This window comes from Miscanthus floridulus, chromosome 4 (genome assembly GCF_019320115.1).
Source record: "Miscanthus floridulus cultivar M001 chromosome 4, ASM1932011v1, whole genome shotgun sequence".
Lineage (NCBI taxonomy): Eukaryota > Viridiplantae > Streptophyta > Magnoliopsida > Poales > Poaceae > Miscanthus > Miscanthus floridulus.
In genome coordinates, this window is record NC_089583.1 from 60,028,268 (window position 1) to 60,040,417 (window position 12,150).

Below are 12,150 nucleotides of genomic sequence, written 5' to 3' on the forward strand. Positions count from 1 at the left end.
AAACAGGCTTAAATAATGAAAGTTGTTAGCATGGGAGCAAAGTGAGTATATCGCACTACCGAGAAAGAAGGCACACGAAGATCTATTTATCTATGTCCATTCAAGTTAACATGAATAATGTTATACCATCCTATTCAAAATACATGTCGGTCTAGAGTTTTGCATGAGGACTGAAGATAGATAACTCTAACTGTTTGCCCCATATGTTCTCCTTTTTTTCCCGAAAGATCCGTTGCTGGCATCTATTTATAAGTGGAGAAGGGTTTACAAATCATGTGAGCAGCACACGGATTTTATAAGGCTTCCAAGTACCTGATGATTGGATAGCTTGACACACCCCTGAAAATAGAAGTTTAGTTTACACTAAAAGCCTGCTTGATCTCTCATGAATTGCAACCAATATCTAGAAAGTGCTGCCTATTTCATTATTAGATTACTTTCCAATTCATCTCAATTCCTATGAACCAAATAAAGCGTAAGAATAAAGACAACAGCTAACATGGAAGAAAAAAAAATATCATCTAAACATTTGATTCTAGTCTATGCCGATGGTGTGCAGGGGTGATCATTTCCGGAGGCCTGTTTCCTGCATATAGCATCAGTTCTTCACTTTGTCATGTATTATGTGCCCCAGGTATTCTCGCTCTCTCAAACAGATAGTACCCATGCATAGGGTTGTACACATAGTTTCTTCTATACATCTAAATATATATTATGTCTAGATACACTATGTATCTAGAAATATTTGGAATGCAGGGAGTAGATGCCAACATGTACGGGTCATGAATTATTGGATCGACTGTAGTAAGTACGACCATACAATTTATTATATATTTAATCCCATACTTATTAAGCGTGAAAAGCTATTTTTTCTACCAAACAGTATACTCACGTAGGGTTGCATAAATGGGAAGTTTCATATGGACCTCCCCAAATTTGAGAGGGAGGCTAGGAGATGGATGCTAAGATGAGGTGGTCATTAGATTGTTATTTTGTATAAGGCCAGTCTTAGGCGTTGTTTTAAAGACTGACATGTCATACATAATCAAATGAAACATAGACGAAACATGCACTCTCAATGCAAAGTTTTATTCTATGATTTCATAGTCATTTAATTTCATGACTCATAGAGAGTTGGTCATCGTGCCAAGAGAGTTTAATCTAGATGAAATGCTTTGTATCTCCCTCTCTTCATAATTAACCTGTTAAGTCATCAAATATGCTAATGTGTCACAGTATTAAATGCGAATGAAACCCGCCCTAGTGAGATTGACCTATATGAGGGGACAAAACAGATGGGAGAGTGTTTGAGCGATTCCCTTGGAGATGCCTAAGGAAGTGGATCAAATAACTTTTATTGCCCTTTATTAGTGCCCCCTCTGTTCTAAATTGCAAGTCGTTTTGTTAATTTCTATATATATAACTTTTGCTATGCACTTAGATAAACGCTATGTCTAGATATATTGTAAAAACTATGTACCTATAAAAGGCAGAATAACTTACAGTGTGAAATGGAGGGAGTAATATATTGCAAAACAATACATCCTTTATTTATGAGAGTGGTTGTACTTATACATGTTTATGAAGAGGAAGAGAGGAAGAGAGGAAGAAAATGAAGTGGCTAGAAGTTCGATGATGACATGTATGTATTAGAAAGAAGTTGTGAAGGCTAAAACGACATGTATTTTAAATCAGAGGAAGTATAAACATGTACTTAACTAAAATGCACGATACACTGATCTCATATTTATCTCTAAAACTATAGTCATTGATATTGATGTAGTTTTCAGATGTGGGTAATAACTACTCCCTCTGTCCAAAAAAATAAAAATTTCATTACCGAGAAGTCAAATAGTCATAAATTTAACTAGATTTATAAAAAAACAATATCAAGATTTGTATCTTCAAAATAAATATATTCATTATAGAACTATATTCGGTGATCAATCTAGTCATATTTATTTGACATAATAAATATTAGTACTTTTTTATATATTTAGTCAAACTTAAGACTGGACTCCATGTCTATGTTTTTTTTTGCACAATTCCTATATATCAGTCACCTGATATTTGTAGTCCGTTGAGGCGACGCCATGCCATCACTGGTGCATTCCGTACGTGGTGCTAGGCTGGTGCATGGTCAGAGCGCGGCACGTAGACGCTGGTACAGCATGCGTGCACCTACAAATGCTGAAGTTAACGTGCTATGGAGCACGTAAGGGGCAACCGATCCATAACGTGCTGAGTAGTACTAGTAGGCTAGTAGTAGCTTGATTGTTTTGTTAATTGTTTTTGTGTTATAATATATTAATTTTTTTTGTCCTTGTCTACATGTAGAAACAATTGTAGATTGTTAATTATCTCTGTGTTGACATAGATCAGATTTATCAAGTTTGTGGTTTTGTCTAGCAGGTTTTTATTCCTGAACATAAAAGTTGCAGATTATAGCTACAAAAATTGCAACGACATAAAACATGCGTAATAACCGTCGCCTAAAATAAAGTTAAAATTCAGACATCTCAATTTTAGCAACTCTCTTTATTTGACAAAGGATGTGCCGCATGTTGGATGCACACGTGCAACTAAACAGCCTACAGCTGTAATTTACCTGAGATGGAGCCACTGAAATTCATGGGCCCGCCACCTCACTTACCTTGATTCCTAAGGCCACCTCACAGCCTTCCAATTAACACATAAAAGACTAGTATGCTTTGTCACCCCTGTGCATGTCTATCGTCTCTCTTCCTCTCTCATCTCTCCCTCTCTCTCTCTCTCTCTCTCTCTCTCTCTCTCTCTCTCTCTCTCTCTCTCTCTCTCTCTCTCTCTTAAAAGTCTTCTCTCAGTTCTTGGTCAAAAGGTGAGAGGAGAAGCAAGGAAGATTTTTGGTGACATACAAACAAAAAGGTTGCAGACTTCCTTTAAAGCTTTGGTGCCAACTATATAAAGCGAGGGTGCAAACAGAAGACGGTTTTGCAATTAATGACTGGTTTTGGAAGCTTTTGCTGGAGATGTGCATAGTGTGAGGAGAGAGCCAGGGTGGAGGATGGTCAGAGCCTTCATAAGGGCTTCAGGTGGGACTCTGCTGGAGACGACGACCGCCGCCGCCACCATCACCGGCCATCTGAGCTCCCCCAAGGTCTCCGGAGCGCCTCTAGCTCCCCACCGACGACGATGATGGCAGCCTCTTCCACCATGTAAGTCGCACAAGTTGCTGTCAAGTTCCCCTTCTCTTTTATTTCGTACCTTTGGGGAGCTGGAGCCCTATCTATCTGTGTTTCCTTTCCACAGAGATCGAGAGGTGTTTTGTTGTGCTTGCCTTTTTAATTTCTCGAGCTGACCGGATTAGGGATTTGATTGACAACTCGCTCTCTCTCTCTCGCATATGGTTGCTTCTGGTACAAGGGATTAAGATATTCTGCTCTATCTGCTTCTGGTGTTTGTTTGTGTGTGATAGAGGTGTGATGGCAATCAGAAGACCGTTCCCGACATCGATATCTTGCATAATCTATCTTTGTTGATTCAAGTTTTTCTTAGTTTCTTATATTTCTATGTATAATTCAAACACATGGTGAAGAAGAAGAAGGCGGTGAGAATTGGGAAAGACACAATATCAGATAGTTTATTGGTTAGTTAGGGATTATGGAAATAGTTGAGGTGCTGAGGTAAGGAAGGAGGACACCAAATTACCAACTACATGGATATGATTGTTTTCCTTGTATCTTTCAACAAGTAGCTAGATGAGAGGCTTTTTAAGGATTTGTCACACCGACTCTCCCATCTGCTCCATTATTATATATTAATTAAACAAACAAAGCTACTATCCCATTGCTACTTGCTTTCTAATGCTTAAGAAAATGATCAATTCATTGAATCTTGCTTGTTTCATCCTCTAATATATTTTCCCTTTTTAAATTTAGGAGCAAGGAATCAGCAGCAAGCTACGACATGGCGGAATTCGACCAGTCAGCAATCTTTCTCTACCTTGAGGATGGCCACGATCAAGAACAACAACGACGTATGTTATGGAAGAAATTCTCTCTCCTCTCTTTATTTGTTTCCCGAACTCCGGAAATGCTAATTGTTTTCACTGATTACACACTCAAAAAGCTAGTAACCCCGGTTCCTAGCAGCACCCTTTTCCATGGATATGTTTGTCGTCTTTGCTTTGCCACCTATATATATCTATATATGTCTTGCCTGCAGGTCCTTGTCTCTGGTCTTGTCAGCAGCTAAGCTATAGCTAATCCCCTTTTCTTTTGCTGCATGATGCTTTCATTCATTTCTTTCTTGTGCGGGTTTGGTATTTTTTTTTTTTGAGGAAAACAGGAGGGGGTGCTCCCCTACTGTGCTTTTATTGAAATTTTAAGAAGTGAATACAGGTCTTACATGCGGGTTTGGTATTTGTTTCCTGTGGTGAAGAGTGTGACATGTAACAGACTCTGTGACGATGAGGGCCTTCTCCTTTGCGACAAGAACTTGATCTAAAAGAAGCTATAAATATTCCCGCTTTCTATTTCTCACCCATTCCTTTCCATTTGCATCTTCTCATGCACTCTGTTGAATTATAGCTCCAGAAGCATGTCCCCCTCCCTCCCGGACGTTGTTTTACATACATGTACTGCCTGCTCTCTCTGTCTCTCTCTCTCTCTCTCTCTCTCTCTCTCTCTCATATTACCTTCTCTCCCACCGCGCGTGTCCATCTGCGCATCCATGTGTTATCTAGGACTAGGAGAGAGAGAAGGGGGGGGGGGGGGGGGGGGGGGTAGAGAGAGACATGTAATATATAAGGACTGATCCATTATATTCAAGCACTACCTAGTTCTTGAAAATATACATACATATAATCCCTTATTCCCATCACCCCTCTCTCTTTCTCATTGCACATATATATTTGTAGTTTTTTTATATATCTGCGTTTACGAAGACATTGTTAATTGCATGTTTTGCAGAGACTCTGAACATCTTTCCATCGCAGCCAATGCATGTGGCCGAGCCAATTCCTGCTAAGGTATAGTACGTCCTCCTTAATCCTTATATATGCAGTTATGCACAAATACAGCTAGCTTTCAGTACACAAACAGCTAGTATTGAGTACTCCATGCATGCAAACTCCATCTCCATGCTGCACTTCATCTATTCCTTCCTCGGACATGCATGCCTGATTCATGCATATGGAATATGTGCTAAATTTATAACGTTAACTCTGTTTTGCTGACCTTAAATTACCTATGTAGGGTGTTAGCATGGGCATGGTGGCAGCCAGCATGCTGCCCAATGGCAACTCTTCTTCACCCAAGAGACAAGAGCAAGGTGGCCAGCAGAGGAGTGTCGCTGCTCCTGCAGGCCCCGTTGTGCCGTTGCCTAATAACAACTTAGCCAAGGATAACAGGAATAGCCTTACTAAGGTATGCATGCATCTCTCTCTCTCTCTCTCTCTCTCTCTCTCTCTCTCTCTCTCTCTCCCCCCCCTGAACAAAACAAGGTGCCAAATTAATTTGCAGAAGGAAGAAAATAGCGGTGGAAAGGGTGCAGCATCTGGTGGTGCTCAGGAGAGACTGAAAGACCCTAAGGTGAGAGAGTCAGTGACTCCTAATTAAGATTCTTGCCACAGTTCAAAGTGATCTTGGAGGATGAAAAGTCACTTCATACATACTGCAGTGCATCAGTTATATATATATTTATGTATATCCTGCAGACACTGAGGAGGCTTGCACAGAATAGAGAGGCAGCAAGGAAGAGCAGGCTTAGGAAGAAGGTGAGTCACTCAACTAAGACACTTACTTGCACTACATTGAGAAACCATACTGTACAATTATGTAAAGTTCAAGGAACAACCAAAACATTTATATGGTATCCTCCCAGTCATATATATACAAATATATATCCCTTAAACATGTAAATGTATTTTTTGTTCTTGCAGTACACCAATTTTAAACTGATTGTTGTTTTCCTTATTGAAGTCTCAAGTGTCAGCATGCAGGTTGATTAAATGAATTTTGTGATGTAACAGTTTTTTGGTTCTGTCCTTTTGGCCTTACATGTGCTTTAGGATAAGTGTACTTGATTTTCCTTTCTCTTGAATTTGACAATGCACCTAAAGAATAATATCACTTTCCAATGCAAAAAAAAAATGATGTATTTTTTCTGTTCCTCGTGATTTCATTTTTATATATATGTAGACTTAAATTTCAGTGACCCATGTAAATACTATTTGATATACTATTCATTAATTGCTTCATTTCTTAATCTGGGATATTATATAAAAGACTGTTTTACATCTCAAGGTGTGGCATTTAGCAGAGGGCCTCTCTAACAGCTAATGGTGAAGTTAAACGAGGCCATACCGTGCTATCAACTATATAATCGTAGATTTAAAACCTTGATTCAGAAATTGGATTAACTTTACAAGTTAGTTCAAAAGCTTTTGTCCTTCTAAAATATCTCCTTAGCACTCAATAAGTACGCTAAAAATGCCTTTAATCTATCTAGCCAACCTTTTAAGGAATGTTTAGAGTACACCCACAAAGTTACCATATGGATTGATGCATCCACTCTTGTTTTACTCTTCAGGCTTATATCCAACAGTTGGAGACAAGTAGGATCAGGCTCAGCCAGCTTGAACAACAAGTTCAAGTGGCAAGAGTACAGGTATTAATTCTTCTACCAGCAGTATCTTGGAGGAGCTGCTTTTGCCACACAGTAGTACTTATATTAATCATCATGTACATGGCTAATTAACAAGTCACTACTACTATGTTCAGGGTGTCTTCTTGGGCACTGGTGATCAGCCAGGTTTTCCTTCTGCCCCTTCACCAGGTAACAATAATGGGACACTCCATTTCATCTCTACATACTGTTAATTCCATAAGTTACTTAATTCTGTGTATGTAACATGCATACATGATGAATGTACAGCTGCAGTATTTGACGTGGAGTATGGAAGGTGGGTTGAAGAGCACAGCAATCTGATGTTCCAGCTGAGGGCGGCGCTGAGCGAGCACCTGGCGGATGAGCAGCTGCAGAGCTTCGTGAATGGTGGCATGGCGCAGCACGAGGAGCTGCTGCACCTGAAAGGCGCCATGGCCAGGGCCGATGTCTTCCACCTCTTGTCTGGGGTGTGGGTATCCCCTGCTGAGCGTTGCTTCCTTTGGTTGGGAGGCTTTCGCCCCTCGGAGGTTATAAAGGTAGTATACTATTATTAATTATTTACTATGCATGGTGTAGAAATTCTAACAATCAGATATATAGTTGATTGATGCACTCGTTATCTAGTTGGTGCCTGGAAATGAGGATGCCCAGAATAATATAAATAGATCATGCATGATTGCAGGTTAATTTGAGTGGTTCTCATGTCCGATCCCGTTTGCATTATAGAGCTAGCACACATCATCTTGTACTACGTTAGTCAATGTTTATGGAAGCCTAGCTAACCCAGTGCACAACCTCATACAGTATTGTTTAGCATTAACTCAATGAATAGACCAACTAATGCTAGAGGTCTGTTTACCTGATGATGATTATATTTTGGCTAGATAGCTTGTGTTGTGAGGCCGTTTATTAGTCCATTTGACCCTAGTTCCCATTTGCCATAACGTTTGCTCGTCCAAACCAGCTAAACCTATCTACTTCGACACACACACACACACACACACACACACACACACACACACACACACACCCTTCCATGTTCCATGTATCTACTATACTTGGTCTAATCAATGATTGATTTCAAGACGTTCATGTGTTATACTAAGTGTTTTTAACTTTCAGTATCACACTACTATGCCGCCTTGTATTATTTTTATGCATAGTATAGTTATCTCTACCTAACCCAAGATCTTTGAAAAGGTTGAATGCTCCAGAGCAACTTTTTTCCGATTGTCTTTACTTGACCAACATTTCATGTCCCTTATTGATGGATTATATAAATGAGAAGGGTCTGAGAAAAAAAATATATCTAAGAAAGTACATATACCTTGCATGATGGGAATATAATAGTTAAAAGTTGAGGGGCAAGACAAGAGGGATTTTTTTGGATTCATGCATTGTTGAGACATGATGAGGAATATCGATCAGGGGAGTAGGTACGTAACCGGACAGGAACAGGTATGCAAGATGTTATATGCGTGATGGGGATGGTCCTTTCTTATGGAACAATGGACCATCGTCCACGCGTGTGGACTTCGTGTTTTTCTGCCTTCCCCTTGCATATTGTGCCTAGATTTCATCTCTTTGGCCTTTTAGAAGGTAAATATATGTGTATATGCCTATAAACGTACGTATTTGCAAATAAATTGCCCCAGAAAAAACAAATTGAAACTATAATGGACCTGTGACTTTATAATATATATAACCAGGCATTTGTCAATTACCCTTTATAATTAGCATTTGAAGGGTTTTTTTTTTACATGTGTATAGAGATAGAATGTTTTCTTCTCATGATATATAGAGAAGCAATTACTTATTACACACGTGGATACAAGTGCTCTCTTAATATAGATAGGACTGCTACATATTAATTTAGAATAAACATAAAAAGGTTAAAATAAATCATTGTCTCATATTTTTTAAAATAAAACTTTAATTGATTTACTATATTCATCATGTATTTACAGGTGATGCTAAAGCATGTGGAGCCGCTGTCAGAGGGCCAGATCCTTGGCATCTACCAACTCCAGCAGTCAGTGCAGGAGAGGGAGGAGGCTCTGAACCACAGCATGGAAGCCACCCAGCAGAACATCTCGGACATAGTCGCTGCTCCTGATGTCGCCCCCGCCACCTTCATGGGCCACATGTCCCTCGCCATGAACAAGGTCGCCGCTATGGAGAGCTTCGTCATGCAGGTACTAATACTCTACGTCCTACGTACTTGTAACAGGAGGAAATTATATTAATTATTAGAAGATAAATCCACTGCATGCAACATATATGATTAATATAAGTAAGTTCCACAAACAGCTATGGTAGGTCATGTGTAGTGTATTCGAGGATAGATCCAGCATGAAAAAAGGAACTGCATCATCCCAGGGTCATCACCTCATCATCATCTATCATGGTTGTTGAGCGAGAACACGCCATGCATGTCCAGAAAAAACGTCTGAACAGTATCTATCTACTATATAGACTTAAACACAGACTAATTAAAAGGAGGAATCCCTTGCACACACAAGCTATAGCACACTGAAGACGGATAAAGAGCGATCTATATACGTACAGTACATTCAGCAAGATGAAGGAAGGCAACAACCCTAGCATATATACCAAGACGATCGACAAGATGTAGAAGTTGGGATATCAAGATCATGATAAATGTGCAGAGAAAAAAGAGCCGCAGTTGATAGTACCAAGCTTGCATTGAGTACTCTACACGCAATGTAGCTATTTCCCCACACGGCGCCGTCAGATTAAATAGCTAGCTAGGTTTGTAACCAATACATTATATAACAATATATATGGAACACTAATCTAATAAATAACTAAGCTGGGTAGTACGTGACCCACTTCATTTTCTTTTGGGTATTTGATAAACATAATTGGTTGTTGGCCTGAAGATTAACTTACCTGCTTCAACAATATAATACACTGTGGCTAGCTAAGCTACTATACTAACTCCGGCTGACCATAGCACCACACGTAAGGACTGACGAAGCAAATATATGCTTACCTGCTTCAACAATATAATACACTGTGGCTAGCTAAGCTACTATACTAACTCCGGCTAACCATAGCACCACACGTAAGGACTGACGAAGCAAATATATGCATATATTTGCTTCGTCAGTCCTTACGTGTGGTGCTATGGTTAGCCGGAGTTAGTATAGTAGCTTAGCTAGCCACAGTGTATTATATTGTTGAAGCAGGTAAGTTAATCTTCAGGCCAACAATATATATATATGAACCTGTGTGCTATATGAAATGAAAACAAAAGAATTATCAAATGTAGGTATTTCACCTTGGTGTTATATATATATATATATATATATATATATATATATATATATATATATATATATATATATATATATATATATATATATATATATAACTACTATCATGTAGTTGGCTACAAAAATAACTTATTCTGTAGCCACTTTGAGTTACGATAATTACTATGTTAATTTATGAGATTACAGTAACTCCTTACTAAGTGGTTTACTATAACGTTATGGTAAATATCCCCATGTGTTATAGTAACCTAACTATCGTAAATATGTATTGACATTATCGTAAATTAGTATATAAAATTATGGTAAATGGAGGTGGCTACAAAATAACTTATTTTGTAGCCGGCTATTGAATAGTCTCTCCCTATATATATATATATATATATATATATATATATATATATATATATATATATATATATATATGAACCTATGTGCTATATGAAATGAAAACAAAAGAATTATCAAATGCAGGTATTTCACCTTGGTGTTAATACATAATTGTTGCTGTTAATTACTCTCCCTCCGTTCCAAATTATAAATCGTTCTAACTTTTTCAGATACATAATTTTTCTACATACCTATATACATATTATGTCTAGATACATATATTAAAAGCTATGTATCTAGAAAAACAATCTGGAACAAATGGAGTATTAATTAATCCTCCCCTTCGATGGGTCTCTCCTACGTACTGTGTGTAGGCAGATGGGCTAAGACAGCAGACCCTCCACAAGCTCCACCACATCCTGACCACCAGACAGGCTGCTCGTTGTCTGCTCGCCATCACCGACTACTTCCACCGCCTCCGCGCGCTCAGTACACTCTGGGTTGCAAGGCCCAGGCAGGACGACGGCCCGGGGCTGCAGTCGTAGATGTAAGATGAAAGCTCACAGTACAATAAAATGACGAAGAAGAAGTACAATAATACATGCATGTGCAAGTTTAATTGTTCTTCTTCTTCTTGCATGCATACAGGCTAGATTGTTAGTCGTCGTGTGCCCCAGAGAAGAAGAAAACAATGCATGCAAGATCGAATTAACTGATCTAGTTTATTGGGAGGCAGTGTAAGGTCGCTTAATTAGTTTGATCTGCTGGTGATGCACACTGAAGAAGATTGTTCTTCAGATGTGTGACGACTTGCAACTTGTTTTTAAGGTGTACATACAGTGTTAGGGGCAGAGAAGATATTTAGGAACTAAGAATAGTGGAGACTTGCTTGTTGGGATCTTCCCTTTAATTTGTTCCTAACTTATTATGCACCAACGGTTGAACATCATGTATTTGGGGTAGCTCTCCTCTGAATGAATTAGCCGGTAGGTTCCTACTCTATTTCATGGTATAAGTTGCTTTAGTAGCCTTCTGAATGGCAATACCTTTTTTCAACAAAATAGATTTTCTTTCGTGCCTCTCTTCTATTTTGAAGGAAAACAAGGTTAGGTGGGCGTACATAATCCGCTCAATTTGGAAAAATGTTCAGTACCTCGATTTCTGAATGGCATGTTTTTTCAACAAAATAGACAAATTTTGGGTGCCTACCTGATATTTTTCCTGTATACAATTTGTACCTATGTTCCAGATGGACATGGGTGATCGAATAGTAGTTTTGGAGTAGCATAGAACTTTTTCAATAAAATAGGCTAACACTTTGGGTAACTATAATATTTTCTGTGTGCAACTTCTACCCATGTTCTAGGTGGACATGGGTGAATAGTGGTTTTCATCGACTTTCAACTACAACCGTCGCCCACTCCATACTTTTTGGGTTGCTCAAAAACTATGTATAAGGTCTGGATGAACATAGGGCTCCGTTTAAGGTTTTCATCAGCTTTCGACAATAACCACAATCCACTCCATGCTTTTCTACAGCAATGGAAAAGGTTTCTAGCTAGCCTGCTATATTGCTTCATCAACAAATCAGCTGGAAACCAGCACTCCTACATAATGGACTTGTTGTCCCTGGGCGGTAACGGCCTTTAGTCCCGGTTACCACGCCGAAACAATGATCCCGGGACTAAAGGTGGAACCTTCAGTCCCGGATCATCGAGCCAAGACTAAAGAGAGACCTTTAGTCCCGGTTGGTGTACCAACCAGGGATTAAAGGCCCTCCAGCCGAGCAAACGTGGCCGCACCCTTTAGTCCCGGTTGGTAACCCCAACCGGGACTAAAGGTTCCTTTTCTTTTTCTTTTTTTTTGTTTAATTTGT

General features: G+C 39.1%; 1 protein-coding gene across 3 annotated transcripts; it reads left to right on the forward strand.

Moving 5' to 3' along the window:
- The first annotated feature begins 2,804 nt into the window (after nucleotides 1-2,804).
- LOC136551551 (transcription factor TGAL7-like) lies at nucleotides 2,805-11,309 on the forward strand. Of its 3 annotated transcripts, XM_066543087.1 has the most exons (12): nucleotides 2,806-3,194; nucleotides 3,918-4,015; nucleotides 4,950-5,008; nucleotides 5,235-5,405; nucleotides 5,502-5,570; nucleotides 5,696-5,755; nucleotides 6,571-6,648; nucleotides 6,762-6,816; nucleotides 6,916-7,184; nucleotides 8,616-8,843; nucleotides 10,649-10,821; nucleotides 10,923-11,309. In XM_066543087.1, exons 1-11 carry the CDS (start codon nucleotides 3,172-3,174, stop codon nucleotides 10,817-10,819), a joined length of 1,281 nt encoding a protein of 426 aa, XP_066399184.1. In that variant the 5' UTR covers nucleotides 2,806-3,171; the 3' UTR covers nucleotides 10,820-10,821; nucleotides 10,923-11,309. The 3 variants fall into 3 exon arrangements, with proteins under 3 accessions (XP_066399185.1, XP_066399184.1, XP_066399183.1); XM_066543088.1 differs by lacking the exon at nucleotides 10,923-11,309 and having other exon boundaries at nucleotides 2,805-3,194; nucleotides 10,653-10,795; XM_066543086.1 differs by having other exon boundaries at nucleotides 10,649-11,309.
- The last annotated feature ends 841 nt before the right edge of the window (nucleotides 11,310-12,150 follow it).

Coding starts and splice junctions, on each gene's coding strand:
- LOC136551551 (XM_066543086.1), top strand. CDS start 3,172: ATGATGGCAGCCTCTTCCACCAT. Junction 4,016..4,949: donor CGATCAAGAACAACAACGAC/GTATGTTATGGA, acceptor CATGTTTTGCAG/AGACTCTGAACATCTTTCCA. Junction 5,009..5,234: donor CCGAGCCAATTCCTGCTAAG/GTATAGTACGTC, acceptor TTACCTATGTAG/GGTGTTAGCATGGGCATGGT.